Raw genomic sequence first — 16,389 nt, 5'->3', positions numbered from 1 at the left:
CACCCTAAGTACATGATCTCTATTCCTATCATTTTTACTACCCATCTATGAAAGTAGAGCTTCTTCCAAATCATCTTCGGAACTGTGGTTAATCAAGTTGCAAAAAACAATATCAGAGCCATAACCAATGAGCGTTTGGTTTCTTCTACTACCACATTGTTGTATCTACATCAGTCTATTAATATCAACATCAATTAGTTGATCCAATGGTCAAGATTTGTGAGAATGCCTTTTGTTCTATTGAGAGATGTTGTCGTCCTCAACATCAACAATAAAGCCACATACCCTAGAAATCCCATCCAAGTTCTTTTCACTCCAAACATGAAAATGGATGTCAAACATGGAGATCTTCGTCAGTCTTTCTCACACTCGAGACCTATGGGACAAATATGATAGCTTGTTGAACTAAGGTTTTGATGGGCACTCAGTCAAGACTCAACCAAACCATTGTTTTTTAATGAATGTTGAACAAACATCCCACCATGTTAGGTTAACTAGATATGGGAAACTTTGAGCCTCCATGAATGAGTCGACATTTTTTAGATTGGTGTACTTCAGCAATCTCATCTAAGTTCTTTGCCATCCAAACATGAAAATGGATGTCAAACATGGAGATCTTCGCCCGTCTTTCTCACACTTGAGACCTAAGGGACTAATATGATAGCTTGTTGAACTAAGGTTTTGATGGGCATTCATTCAAGACTCACCCAAACCAATGTTTTTTAATGAAAGTTGAACAAACATCCCACCATGTTAGGTTAATTAGATATGTGAGACTTTGAGCCTCCATGAATGAGTCGGTGTTTTTTAGATTGGTGTACTTCATCATTTCTCAAATCAAAGAACCTTTGTCATGCTCCTTCATCCCTTGCAGGGAGATAATATTAACACGAAGAATATCTGGCTTTTCCTTTACAAATCTCATAGACTCCTTATCTGTGGATTTACTATACCCACTCTAACCCCCCCCCCCCCCCCCCCACACACACACACACACACGTTTAATGCATATGACATCTCAATTCGTTTAATTTCCTTGCTCGTCTATTAGGTTTTACAATGAAACTTTTTAATCGAGTTTCACCCTACGAAGATGGTTGGTGGTCCTTCATTATCTTTAATGATTGGCTCTAAAACATAGGGAAGTCATCCATATGCCATTCAGTCTTTGTTCATATCTCTTGATATCCCTAACACCAATGAAATGAGCAAAAATAAGTGAAATTGATCCTGACCATACCTACTGCATTTTTCTTCTTTGTGATGAATACATCTACTATATTTTTATATACAAAAAGTCTTCCAAAGACACTTCTGGTTCCATTCCTTTGAGATGTTCGTGAAGAAGTTGGTGCCCCCCCCCCCCCCCACCTAAAAGTCTTTATTCCTTGCATTTATTGGCTCACTCTTTTCAGTCTTCTACCACCATCGCTACCTCCAATGCTCGTTTGTGCATAGGTTAAAGTTATCGGTTAAAATTAATGAATGTTGCAAATTTTGTTTTTCAATGTAAGAATAAAATTGATATTTAGAATCCAAAGGGTTTATTCAATACATAAAATAAATAAAATTGTGTATACACTATGTAGACATACATCATAGTGCTTATTTATATACACCGTATTAACCCTAAACTTTTTATTAATAAAGCAATGACACTTATATTGTTAAATAATTGTCTAATGATTTACAACAAAGAACAATATGGCAACCATTTTCTTGTGGTGAGCAAATTATTCTGAAATATGATCCAGTTATTTGGTTTTATTTTTCAAATCGAAATAAAAGACATCTCTTTTTTTTTATAAATAAGAAATTAAGATTCAAGCATAGAACTAGACAAGGAAATATGAAAACCTACGTAAAAAGAACTTAGCTAGGAAATGAAATCATGACACAAACTTCTAAAATAATTAACTTAATTTCAACCTACATATTCTAAGAAAAAACTCCATATCTTATATTAATCAAGAGTAAAATCTGTAATCCTTCGCTTGCAATATGATTTGCCGCAATGCTCCGATCGGGGCTAAACACATCAGCAAGACCCCAAGAATTATGCATATCTGTACCAAAAAATCAAAACCCAGATAATATATAAGTTCATATGGTTCTAAGAGAATTCATTTATTTCAACAGTTTAGGAACCTTATTGACCAAAACCCTTCATGAAAAATGAAAATAGTAATAGCCACTTACCCAATTTATAAACCAAGAAAGACCAAACTTCTTGGGCTTTTTGATGGCTAGCCACATGATACAAGGAAGCTGCAGGTAAATAAAAAGCACACCAAATTAACATATCAATATATCGTCACTTTAATTTTGGTTTGATATGATTGATAATATATTCATTTGTACACACGGTATAAGAATGAACTGAAATATACTCACAAAATATGTAGTGGGAGCAAAAGCAAAGCCTCCAAAGAAACCCAAGAGCCCTCCAAAAAATGGGAATGTTATTGCAAGGAACATGGTCAAGGCTGCCCAACATTAACATCACTTAAGCACTTAAGCACGTGTAACATTTAATGTTTATTTAATGAAATTTTATGATATTTTAGTAAACTTAGTAAACTAACATAACATATGTCTATCATTTAGTTGAGTAGGAAGATTTATAGGAAGAAAAATAGATGGATATTTAATTTATATCTCCATAAATATAATCACCGAAAAGAGTTATATATGAATCTTACCAACATAAGAAGTTCTTGACACAAATCGTAGGAATTTGGTGGGCTTAAATTTCATCTTTACAACCAAAAAGTACTCCACCATATCAAATACCGGCATTGCAAAAACCTACAACATTGATCAGATAATATACATAATCAGCATATGTAGAAATTAATAGGTATAAATAATGATCAGGACTATGGGAAATACCTGATAGCTTCCGATAACATGAATAACAACAAATAAGTTTGCAATAGCAACAATAACAGGAGGACGTTCAAGTGAAATTAGGACATTGTCTTCAACAGTGTTACCGAAAACCCAGTATCCGATCATTGCTACAGGAAAATAACACAAAGCCACCACAATATACGCGAAAACAACCCCTCTCCACATGGGTTTCTTGGATGGGGTTTCAGGTGTCGAAGGGATTGTTGCTTGAATCTCCAAAACAACGTTATGGCCAGCAAAGGCAAAGGCTACATCGCCTAATGCGCTCAAGAATCCAAACGTTTGGCCAGTGGTGGTTGAAGCCTTTGGCGTATACTTAATATCGGGTTGAGTCCCTCTGCGTACTGAAGCTATCCATGCTATCATTGAATAACTGCGTACGACATGTACAGTTATAAGTATGAAGAAAATATTTATATAAATTAGGTTTCACATGTAAAGTATTTGACGCATGTACCAGAATGACATAATGGCGGCAAGGAATGAAACGCCAGTGATGGAATTGAAGTTGGGGAGGTGGGAGAGGAAGAACTGGACAGCGGCGAACATCATGATGTAATAGGTGGTTTTGATTGGTGGACCACCGTGAGGTGATAAGGTGTCAACAGCTTTCTTGAGGGACTTGCCGCCGGTGACCATGTAGACGATGTTTACACCAACCTCGACGGTGAGTTGTTGCGGCACTACCACCCAAAGACCGAGCGTCTTGCCAAAGGCTTCTTGGCCTAACTCGTGGTAACGATCGAATCGTTTCCCAGGAACACATTCATGCATCTCCACCATTTGCCATAAGGTGTAGAGAGTTATCACCCATGATAAAACCATTACAGTAATTCCAGGACCCCTGAAAAGAACACAATTAATTAAAGTTATAGCCCAACATGAAATAAAGATTTGGTAAAACTTTATACTTTTTGTATGTATATACTCATGATGTGTTAAGTAATTAGGTTTAGAATAAGAAAAGTTCATGAAGAACATATATATGTACCATCCGAGTTCGGACATGGCGTAGGGGAGGCCGAGAACCCCAGCTCCCACCATGGCGGTGACATTGTGGAAAGCGGAGTACCACCACTTAGCATTCCTAGACGACGTGATAGGCAGCCAATCGTTCAACGATTTCTCATCATCGGTTGTCTTTGTTGTCGCAGTTGCCATGGTTGGAGAGAGAGAGAGACAGAGAGAGAGAGAGAGAGAGAGGAAAACAGCAAGATAACTAAGGAAAAGCAGGAGAAGTTTGTTACTTAAAAGCGCTTTGTTAGGTTTATAGGTTTGTTGATACCATTATACATAACGTTATCCCAATCCAATTCGGATTTTTAAGATAACCTAATTATCCACATAAACTTATATTTATCTATATAACGATATCCTTCTTTTTAAGTTATTGGCCCAACATTGCAGCATATATGTACTCAACATAAAAATAAATGGGTTTAGGTTGAAATTTATGATGTTTCAACATGTTAAATAAACGGGTCTTATTCGGATTAGTATTTAGGTTCACTAGTCAACCCTCAACCCTTGTAATTTTTTTTTATTTATTATTGGTAAAGTGTATGATTGTTTTAAGCGGCTCCTCCGTGAGATGAAATTAATATTTAAGTTCAGACAGCATATGTGAATCCGAATTTGTCCATGATCAATTTGATGTAAATTTATACTTTCCTAATGTATTAAATGGTCTCAAAGTATTCGGTTTACCAAATCATAAGTTGGTTTTAAAAATTGGTGTTCCGGTAATGTTACTGAGAAATATTGATCAGAAAAACGGTTTATGTAATGGCACAAGACTACAGGTGTTATCATTGGGCAAACGTGTTATTGAGGCACGTATAATAACTGGAACTAATATTGGAAACCGGACTTTTATTCCAAGATGTCTTTAACTCCATCAGAAGAAAAAAAAGATTCCTTCAAATTCACAAGAAGACAGTTTCCTTTGGTCGTATGTTTTGCAATGACTATTAATAAAAGTCAAGGACAATCGTTATCAAAGGTTGGTTTGTTTCTGAAAGATCCAGTTTTTTCACATGGACAATTGTATGTTGCATTATATAGAGTTCAAAACAGAGAGAGATTAAAATTATCAATTTTAGATAAAGATGACAAACTCACAAATAAAACTTCCAATGTTGTTTATAAGGAAGTTTTGCGAAATTTGTAGCCAACTTTTTTGTAGCATATTTTATTCATTTTTAGCAAATCACACTTAATACATCATATTACTTTATTTATTTATAATTACGTATTGTTGTATTTTATGTTAATTTCATTACACACATTGGTAATGCATCATCTACGTATGTCCAACAAGAATTATCCACCAAAAATAAGGGTTTTCAAAAATCTTCATTTCTAATTAAATACTTACCATTTAGTTTGTAATTAAATACTTACAAATCAAAAATTTATTGAAAAATGCAATATTACAATTCATAAGTTATCAAAATTAATGAAATATTATTTTATTAAATAATTCATTTTTTAATTCAATTAAAAATCAACATCTGTGGGTTCCACGGGTTTTAACCTAGTTTATCTATATAACGATATCCTTCTTTTTAAGTTATTGGCCCAACATTGCACCATATGGACTCAACATGAAAATAAATGAGTTTGGGTTGAAATTTATGATCTTTCAAACCGTTAAATAAACGGGTCTTGTTCGGATTAGCATTTAGGTTCACTAGTCAACCCTCAACCCTTGTATTTTTTTTTATTTATTATTGGTAAAGGGTATTATTGTTTTAAAGCGACTCCGCCATTTGGTGAGAGGTGGTTCGCCATTTCATGAAGACACAAAGACATATTGCCTTGCATTTGCAAGCAGAGTTGCATAACCTCTTTCTAGCCATCCTGAAATAAGCCTGAGAAATTTGAATCCAAGACCTCCATATGAGAATAGTCATCGTATAAGTTATACAACTATGTCTATCAGCCTACGTATGTTGTGTGCCCTAAATCAAACCAATCTTTTACTATTACACAAATAATATTTGGGTTCACAAGTCAACCCACGAACTCGTGAACTTTGATCCATGATATTGCGAATTCGTATGACTGAACGGGTTAGACGGGTCTTATATATTTAATGTTTTAAACCCACCAATTCGTGACATTAATAATCGTATGGATCTTGTATAGGGTGATGCGTTCTAACCTACCAACTTGAATCCGACATCATTGTCACCCCTACCCTACATGTATGGTAGGAGTTATAATATGCGTCTTTTGCCTTTAACAAGATAACTTACACACCCAGGACGAAATTTAGGAGTTTGAAAAGCATGTAAAAAATGAGTGTTTGTGTGCTAGTTTTAAATATTAACTTATTTTAGGGATTTTCTAATATGTGCCCTAAGGGCACATATAAGAAGTATTAATTATGAAAAATATTATCATAATTAAATATGAAATGCATTAATTATGTAGATTATTAATGAATTTTATATTTAATTAGGGTAATATTTCTTATAATCAATGTATTTAACATTTAATTATGGTAATAATTGTGATTAATTAATACTTTTTATATGTGCCCTTAGGGTACATATTAGAAAATCCCCTTATTTTAATTTTTTTTGTTTAGAACAAATATAAACTCATTAGTTAAAATCATATTTCAAAAAGAGTGTTTCCTTTCATGAACTTTCCTTATTTCAGGCTTCCTATGCGACTGCGCCACGGTTTTAAAAAATCATCCAAAGGCGATGTCACTTTCTTGGAAAGAATATTTTACCGAGGATGAGATTAAAATAGTTGTGTGGGAACACGGCCAAAATAAAACACAAGTCAGGAGGTTGTAATTATTATGTTATTTTTGGAATTTTATTGGTAATTATATAGCGGAAATGGTAAAGGATTTGGGGATTAAGATGAAAATTTTGAACAGTTGCAATTCGTCTTTCATTACTATTGTCTCTAATGTCAAAGATCCTATTTTCTTCATAAACTTTCTACCTATTAGTTTGATTCATATTCACTAAAAAATCTTTGCTAAATTCCCTACTAATCATATTAAAAAAAAGGTTCAATGATTCCCCTATTCCTTGTGGAGTACCGAACTATCCTTCATTACCGTCTCATGATTCCCCTATTCCCAATTGACGAGATATGTCCAGTTTGCCGTAAGGCATGTTTAGGTACCTTTGGGTAACATGGGGTTCATTGTAGAGATCTCATTGGTTTCAAGTACAGACATGATGTGGTTCGAGATGTTCTCTTTGATGGTTGTCGGCGTGTTGGTATTTCTGCGAAGAAAGAAGTGTTAGTGAACTTTTTGACGGGACCGCGGGATGGAAGGTCCACACTTAGACCGGTTGACATTTTGGTCTTTGGATGGATAGGAGGGAAGCATGCATGCGTGGATCTTACTGGGGTCTCTCCTCTCGTTGGTTTGGGTAGCGAGGATTTTACAGTAGTACATACCACTTTGAAAGTCGTTGCGTGCAAAGTGGTAAAGCACGAGGATGCATGTATAGAAAATCAACATGTGTTTGTACCTTTTGCATTCGATACATTTGGTTTTCTCACACCAGAGGCGGTGGAGCTCCTCAACAGAGTCCAACGGGTCATGCATTCTAATGTCATATCTCCTAGATCCATAAAGGTTGTTTTCAAAAGAATTGCTTTTGTCATCCAAAAAGGGCTAGTGGCGCAGCTTGTTGCCCATTTTCCTTCAATCGATATGTATTGATCTATATTAGTCGTTTTCATTGTTATACAACTGAACTGAATCGCTTTTAATATGATGATGGTCTGATGTAAATCGACATTCATTACATAAGGAAATATCGAACTTATATGATGGACCAAGTCCAAGAAGAAAAGTTTGTGCTTTTCAAAGTTAGTTTACAAAAGGCTTATGATTCCATTATTGGGATTACATTTTCTCTATTCTATTAGTTATAGGCTTTGACATATGATGCGGATTGTGGATCCATACTTGTTCAACTTTCCCAACGGATTTAATTTTAGTTAACGGCTCCCTCACCATGGTTTTTAAATTGAATAACGGGTTTCTTCAAGGTGACCATCTTTCTTTGCTTCTTTTCCTTTTGGAGACGGAAAAGATTGAATATGGAGATGAAGGATGCTAATGAGAAACAAATCTTCAAGGGGGACTTCTTTTCACATGATACCTTGTTTATTGGAGATTGGAATAGCAAAAATGCCAAGAACATGGTTCGCATGCTTAGATGTTTTCATGTAGCTTCTAATCTTAAAATAAACCTATTCCAAATCAAACTAATTGGTGGAAGGGCTAGTCAAAGTGTTTTCCCAATACATTCATTGCAAAGAGGGAAAAAAATGTATTTGTTATTACTATACTGGCTAATATGAAAAAATGTTTTTTGTCTCGTTACGAAGAAGGTTCTGTGAAATAAGTCCACTTAAATACACTTTAAATTACTTAATTTTTTCTTTTCTTCTTTTTATAGTGTAAAAATGTGTTTCTCAAAACTTCGAAGACTGTGGGTGTAATCTGGTGTAGTCCTAAGAGATTAGTTTATATGATTAAAATAATTTAACATATAGTGGATTTTTCTTTCAAGAGGCCCGTGTTTTTTCTCTGGTTTTGGAGTTTTCCATGTATATCCTTGTACTCTTATTACTCTATTATTAGTATTGGAAAGGCTATTGAGATTTTTTGACCATTTTCCCACTAAGTAGTATCACAGTTCCAAGTTTCTAAAGGTCACGGTTTTAGAGGTTCATGGTATGCTTTGTAAATTAATATTTATCTAATGTTCCACATCATAAATGAATTTCTATAGGTTAGTATAGGGTATTTATGTATTCGTAAGGTTCATAGTATGCTTTGTTACTGTAGCCCGGTTTTATCTTCCATATCAGAAAAGAGGATTCGGTTAACTATTTGTTTATGATAGAAATATATGCAAGTTGAGAGTATATACATGTCTAGGGAAGGTTCTAGTTAGGAAAGCCTTGGTATTTAAGTGTGTATGTAGTGACCCACCTCTCTTTCCTCATAATTTGTTATGGGTGTATTATTGTATTACTTATGGGGTTAATTCATATATTCTAATATACATTATTGTTTTAAGATACAAATACAATGAAAATGTTTAGTCACATAATAATTGAAATTTTACAAGTATCAACTTTGGTCTGTGGCATGTCAAGTCAAGTATGTATTGTTTTAAATATTAAGTGAGGGAAAATTCTAACATCTAGTTTCGGAATGTTTCTGATTTCGGGTTAGCAAACCATAATTGGATCGAATAAAAGTCTTGGACTTCAAGGGAATAAAGTTTACACCATAATGGATGTTGATAATGTTGGTTAAGTGATGTAAGCTCGTGGATTGTGCTTTGGAGCCAAAGGGTAAAACGAGAAAAGCGATATTTCAGACATCTTGCTTAAATTAATGAATGTTTTAATGAAATAGTAATTAGATAGAATTGTGGATCTTGTCAATACCTTCGCATGTATATAAAGATCACTGAAAAAGGAGTTGAAACAAAGAACTTATGACTATGAAGCTGGAATATAATAAGGAAAAACCCATGACCACGGTGTGGTAAGGAGCTCACGACGGACTCATGAGCTATGCAACCCAAGCCCATTAAATTAGGGTTTGGGTCGTATTCAAAGTCTTTAACCCCTTGTTTTAGGTCATTTTGTGGCCTCCGTTGCATCAAGAATCCCTCTTTCTTGCACACCCTAGCCTCCCTTCATGAATAAAGCTCCTCCTCTCTCCTCTCATCCATATCCTTGTGTTTTTATGGCTTTTGGGTGTTGTGTTCTTCAAATACTTAGTTTTGACGCTTTTCAATTGAAGAGATAAACCTTCATCTACCTTCTGGACCCTTGTGAGTTGCAAAGATCCTTGCTTTATTGTGTTTCATCATTAGATCTATGAGTATTTGGTGGTTTAGTCCATTTTAATGAGTTTTGGTCCATTTGTGACTTGTTTTATGGAGTTTGAAGAACTCTGTGAGCTTTGGTTTATTTTAAAAGTTCAAATCTAGTGATTTGGTGGAGTAAAGAGTGTATGCAAGAACTCTCCTTACTTCATGAATGAAGAAAGTTGATTTTTGGACATTTCTTATCTTAGGGTTTTAGATCATGGAAGTTTGTGGCATTATTACGGATAAAGTTGGAAATTTTATGAAACATCCAAAAAATATGGTCCCAAAAGTTTATTTTATACCAGATAAAATAGTGTTCTCAAACATCATTGGTACATCTAATTAAAACAATGTATCTAAATCAGAGTAAATATGAAACTCAGAATCTCTGTGGTGTGAGCGATGCGGTCAGCCCGAGCTCTTCCCTTTGGAACTGGAAGTACCGAAAACATAAACTGAAAACCGTAAGCACAAAGCTTAGTGAGTTTTCCTAAGATCCCACATACCAACATAACACATAACGGGCCCCGCCCACACTCATAAAATGGGCCCCGCCCAATGAGATATGGGCCTTTCCCACACTCGCAATACGGGCCCCACCCAATGAGATACGAGCTCCTCTCACACTCGCAATACGGGCCCCGTCCAATAAGCATACATATACATGCACATACAAGTATCACACAGACAACGAGTATATCAGCATAATCGACAAGGGTCGGGCTTGGTGCCTTAGACCCGCTAAACCCGGTGAGGAAAACTCACCTCGAATATGGAATGATAGTTGAACAAATCCCGGCTCTGAATATCGACTCTGCTCAACCCCTAAACAGAAACGATTTTCCTTAAATACAACTCCGGATGCCCAAAAGCCCCTTATAGATCAAACTTGGTCAAAGACTAAAGTCAACGTCAAAGTCAACGGCCCGAGTTGACCCAACTCACCGAGTTTTCCTTAAATACAACTCCAGATGCCCAAAAGCCCCTTTTTGGATAAACATCGGTTCAAATAGGATGAGATTCAAACTAACAACATCATCGGATTTGAAATTCGAATTGCAAGATGACAGTGAGTGGCTAGACGTAGTTATTAGATTTGATTTTTTGGGGATCATAACTTTCATATTCGGTATAAATAGGACCTCTCAGTTCCCAATTATTCTACACCATAAATTCGTCCCTCTCCTTCTGCGATTTTTGCAACTGCAAAATCCCAGTTTCTTTTGTTTTTCAAGTAATCGTTTTGCGTTTATTCCTTCTTCCAGAGTTATTGGAACGAAGAATATTTTGCATCAAATCCCGAGTATTTGAAACTTACAGCCTTAGAGCGACATAAAAATCTTTTAAGGACGAGAGCTTCTTCCATGCATTCGTTTTAGTTGTCAAAAATCTGCAACTACGAGGTTAGTTTTAATTTAATGGTTACGTCTTTTACTTTCATCTGATAAAAGGACATTCTTCTTCTATCTTTCTTATAATCATATCTGATCGCGAAGGACTTATCTGGTTACTACAACTATACGGCTCCAAACTAGCGAGACATACCAAACTAGCGAGACATACCAAGTCCCTCCCATGCATGCTACAGTTACTGCATCCTAAGCAACCTCCCCCAATAGGGCACATCCCCTAACTACCATTCAAATATCCTAGGTATGCAGATGGCATACAACTCGATCACAAGCAAGCCACACAAAATAAAATACTCATGCCAATAATGATGCAGAACCATAACAATATAATCATGCACAAATAAAAGAACTGAAAACGGAAGTCGCATACCTGCAATGTCCGGCACTGCTCGCGTCTCCAGGGTAGTCATCTGAAAAGCCCTGCCTCCTACCGCAGCCGCCTCCGCACGGCCCTGACGACCGTCCGCAATCCTCAAAGTTGCAGGGGGACGTGCCATCACCCGTCCTGCCGGAAACAAACTAGGGCACTAGGCCTTCTTGTGTCCCCGCTGGTTGCAGTGAAAACATATCAAGTCGGACCCCTGAATGATGGTAACAGTACAATCCCTGCTAAAATGACCAGTCCAACCGCACTTGAAGCAGCCAGACTCACCACCGCTACCACTCCTGCACGCGCCCCCGTGCACTCTGCCATACTTCCCGCATCGGTTGTGGTCCTGATAATCCCTCGATCTCGAATCCAGTCCCTTGGCCTTTTGCCCGAACCTGTAGCTACCTGAACCTCATCCGGCTTCCTCTTTTGGATCTGCTCCAAATCAATTTCCCTTTCTCTAGCCCGAGCGATCATATCCTCCAACGTTTTGCAGCTGGACCTGCTCACAAACTGTCTGATGTCATCCCTCAACATCTCATGGTATCGAGCCTTATTCATCTCCTCATCCGCGACATACTGCAGTACAAGAAGAGCCCTCTCCCTGAACTTGGTGGTGATCTCCGCCACAGTCTCAGTGGTCTGCGTCAAATCCTGAAACTCCCGTGCCAACTGCTGCACCTCAATAATTGGCGAAAACTCCGCCCTGAACCTGGCTGAAAAATCACCCTATGTCATCGCGTCCAACGCGGCATCATCACCCAAAACATGACCAATCTCTTCCCACCAATCCCTCGCTCTGTCCTTCAGAAGATAGGAGGCGAGTCTGACCTTGTCCCCCTCGGGACACCGGCTCGTACGAAATGCGTTGGCGACATCGGCCAACCACCTGCTGCTAGCAATGGGGTCCTTAGCCCCATGATAATCTGGCACTCCGCAAGCTCTAAACTCTCGGAATGTCAAGGTACGCGCTCCCATCAAAGCCATCATCTCGGTACGGAAGGCTCCCAGCCTCTCATCTAAAATCTCCAGTATACCCTCCTTGACCGTGCCAAAGATCACAGGAGTCTGATCTAGAATACTGCGCATAACCTCCACTGATATCAACTCCCTCATTCGCTCCTCGAGCTGCTCGGCTCCTGAACCCGAGCCTGATCCCTCTCCGGCGCCTGATCCGCCCACTGGTCTCTCTCGCAACATCACCATGCTGAAAATATAATACATCCTCTATCATAATACTTATCATTGCTGCGAGACCAAACACACACCCTACCAGGTTCCCGGTCTTATCTCGGCCTTTCCTGAATCGAGTACGGATCCTCTGCTTTCAGTAGTACGGGCCCATCCTACCTTCCACATCTATCCGTACCGTCCTCAGGAATTGCTTCGACTCCACCAGGTCCCTTTTCTACTACCACTGCTCCCAGCACTACTTCATCCTAGGCTTGCCCTAGGGAAACCTCTGACTCAATCTAAAACCAGTCCTCAGCTGCTGAAGGACTCCTTGTGATTCCAATTAGCCATCACCTGAATACCATCACATGTGACGAGGCTCAGATAATCCTTCGAGTAAAAGACTCGTCCCCACAACGGTTAGACTCAAACGAGAGTTGCGCAATAGGGCCAAATCCAGCACTCTGAGATTATTCAACCCTGATCACATGTGATGTGACGTATCCACTTAATGGCTAACTCCCACCACTCAGAATCCCACATTGCACAAATCAAGCAGCATTCGGACAAGGGAAAATCTAACCATAACATACTCAAGCAATCATAATATCATACCAAGAATCTATACTAACATGCAACACAAACTCATAAACTCAGGCATAACCTAAACAGGCTATCCTACTACTGTCTAATCAGCACTATCATGTAGCTCAAAAGCACATATAACAGGCACATAAGGCATCCTCCCTAGATCCTTAGTCCTAATCCAGCATGCTGTTCTATTAACTGATAATCATAACATAAACTTGTATGGGTATTTTGGGGTACTTACTTGAGCTCGGCTGATTGCATGCACCACACCCTTTTCTCTTATCAAAATTCTTTTCTTTCTGAATTCTTTTCTCTTTTTTAAAAATGTTTCATTTCTAAAACTCTTTTTACAAAATTTGTCCTTTCATTTTGAAACTTTTATCCCAATCCCTTAGTTTGAGTTCAAACACACCCGAGGGTATGTCCGAATCCCTCAAACCAAGGCTCTGATACCAACTTGTAACGTCCCAAAATTTAAGACTAAAAATTTCTTTTAATAAAACATTACTTAAAGCAAATTCATCAATCCAAAACATAATCAGAGTATTAATTTCCAAAACACATGTTCGTTATCAGAGTAAACATTCTCAGGCTGTCTAATCTATGGTGTGTGCCATGCGATCACCCCGAGCTCTTCCCTCCACTACCGGAAGTACCTGAAACCAAAACTGAAAACTGTAAGCACGAAGCTTAGCGAGTTCCCCACCCTACCACATACTGCACATACTGGGCCACACCCGCTATCCTGGGCCTCGCCCCCTACCTCGGGCCTCGCCCGCTACAACGGCCCCGCCTGGCTTCGAGCCCCGCTCGGATACAGATCTTTTTCACTTAGGCCTCGCCTGTCACAGGGCCTCGCCCGCTAACATATAATAGCACATAATCATACCGCAAAACATAAGCTAAACATATACAATGGATTCTATCCTAAGGCCTCGCCTATCCTGGGCCTCGCCCTTGTCCTGCTACTGATGAGACATGGAACCCCGTCCACGCTCCTACTAATAGTGAGATACGGGCCCAGCCCACACTCACTCCTTCCCTAACTTGGGCCTCGCCCCTGCTCTGCTGCTAATGAGATGTGGAACACCATCCACACTCTGCTATTGGTGAGATACGGGACCTCGCCCACACTCACCTCCCTACCAGGCACATACATGTATCACACAGACAACAAGTATAAACTATCATATAAACCAATCCTTGGGCACCCGCCCGCTATCATTGGACCTCGTCCTGAATATCATACTAGCATACTGTGCCTAGGGCTAACCCCCGGGTCTACTACTCATAACTACATGGGCCAGCATTGTGGCCTTAGACCCATTCACACAAAAGGGAAACTCACCTGCACTTTGCTAAACTTGCTGATAACCCCTCTAGCTGCTGCCCGACAATTCTCTGAACTCCTGCTCCACTAGCTCCCCGAGCTACCAATATCAATGCAATACTTAGTCTAACTGTCCCCCGAAAGTCAACTAAGTCAACTCTGGTCAATGACAAAGTCCTGGTCAAAGTCAACCTTCCTGGTCAACCCTACTCGCCGATTCTGCCTACTGACTCGTCGAGTTCATATGCTCAGAGTCCTTCCAATCGCGACTCAACTCGCCGAGTCAATCCATGACTCGCCGAGTCTATCGATTTCCGAGTCCTGACTTGTCCAACTCACTGAGTCCCCACTCAACTCACTGATCCGAGTCTTAACTCGAAGGGTTTGGGGGTTTCGCGACTTGACTCGCCGAGTCCAAGAACAGACTCGTCGAGTCCAAGACAACCTTCAACAAACTCGCCGAGTTGTTCTTCTAACTCGCCGAGTTCCTGCCCAACTTCATCCGACTCGCTGAGTCTACCCATGTGACTCGCCGAGTCACTCCAGCTCTTATACCATGCAGTGGCTCTTTGAGCCAAACAGGGGCTCCAACACATAGATCCATACTTCTAAGGCCTATTCCTCACGTAAAGTGGCAAACTTTACGTGTAGATATGGAGATCTAGGCTCAAAACACTCAAAACTAGGGTTTATGACAACCATGCTTCACCAACATACCAAGAGCTGATACTTTATGGGATTCTAGACCAAAACAAGCATGGATCTGAGGTAGCAACCTCAGATCTGAACCACTAGCTCGAAATGGTTACTATCATGCCAAGAATGCCCAAAACACACACATAGATCTAGGTGCATATGAGTCCAAGAACTAGTTTATTACCTCAAAATGCTCAGAAATGTCTTCCCAATCCCGGATCTATAGCCCCCTTCTTGCACCTCCAAGATTCTTCTTCCTTCTCCAAGCTTTAATGCACTCTTCAAGGCAATAATTAGCTCAAAAATGGATATGGCGGCTAGGGTTTGGTGTTCTGGGTTAGAGAGGCTGTAAAGGAAATCTAGGGAAGAGAATGAGGCGCTTAAATAGGCTCCAAGTCCCGAATTTAGGGTTTTCCTCGTTCAGACCAGACTCGTCGAGTCTCCTTGGCCGACTCGCCGAGTCGGTCACTTACTCCTTGACCCGGATCCCGCTCGGACTCGCCGAGTTCCTCCTTGGACTCGACGAGTCGTCCCTTAAAGTTAGGGTTTTCTTTCCTTTCTTGGCCTTCCTGACTTTGGGTGTTACAGTTGTTGGATAGGTTCGTAAGATAATTCATAAGGTTGTAAGATCATTATTATTACTATTGTTTAAAAGGGTAAATTACACGGATGGTCCCTGTGGTTTAGGGTAATCTGTGTGCTTGGTCCTTAACAACTTTTTTTAACTCGGAACGTCCCTATTTTATATTTTTATTGCACGTCTGGTCCCTATCATATGTAAAAAGACTAATTTGCCCTCATTTATTTTTTAATTAATTTGTTATTTATTTAAAGAGTGAAATATATTAAAATGAAAACTCATCCCCACCCCTTACCCCCCACCCCACCCCACCCCTCCTTATGTTCAGCCATCTGAAAACAACCTCCGAGCACCACTGCCACTAACCTCCGGTCACCTCCACCGGCCACAATAAGAACAAAACCAAAGTTCCAAAAGAAATATGTAACATCGTAGCCCAGGTA

At 39.1% G+C, this 16,389-nt stretch overlaps 1 protein-coding gene and 1 long non-coding RNA gene across 2 annotated transcripts; both read right to left on the bottom strand.

Moving 5' to 3' along the window:
• Positions 1-1,778: 1,778 nt before the first annotated feature.
• Positions 1,779-5,127, bottom strand: LOC111878882 (lysine histidine transporter 2). The gene is made up of 7 exons (XM_023875360.3): positions 3,905-5,127; positions 3,371-3,757; positions 2,893-3,286; positions 2,703-2,808; positions 2,395-2,486; positions 2,200-2,268; positions 1,779-2,066 (listed from the first exon to the last, which is right to left on the bottom strand). Exons 1-7 carry the CDS (start codon positions 4,072-4,074, stop codon positions 1,968-1,970), a joined length of 1,317 nt encoding a protein of 438 aa, XP_023731128.2. The 5' UTR covers positions 4,075-5,127; the 3' UTR covers positions 1,779-1,967.
• A 317-nt stretch (positions 5,128-5,444) lies between these two features.
• On the bottom strand, positions 5,445-16,156 carry LOC128133282 (uncharacterized). The gene is made up of 3 exons (XR_008231708.1): positions 15,551-16,156; positions 11,577-14,770; positions 5,445-5,786 (listed from the first exon to the last, which is right to left on the bottom strand). It is a non-coding gene; the product is annotated as an uncharacterized LOC128133282 (long non-coding RNA).
• Between the last annotated feature and the right edge of the window lie 233 nt (positions 16,157-16,389).

The sequence above is a fragment of the Lactuca sativa genome, chromosome 4 (assembly GCF_002870075.4).
Source record: "Lactuca sativa cultivar Salinas chromosome 4, Lsat_Salinas_v11, whole genome shotgun sequence".
NCBI lineage: Eukaryota > Viridiplantae > Streptophyta > Magnoliopsida > Asterales > Asteraceae > Lactuca > Lactuca sativa.
The sequence above is the reverse complement of the archived record's forward strand: the minus strand, read 5'-3'. Positions and strand labels throughout refer to the sequence as shown.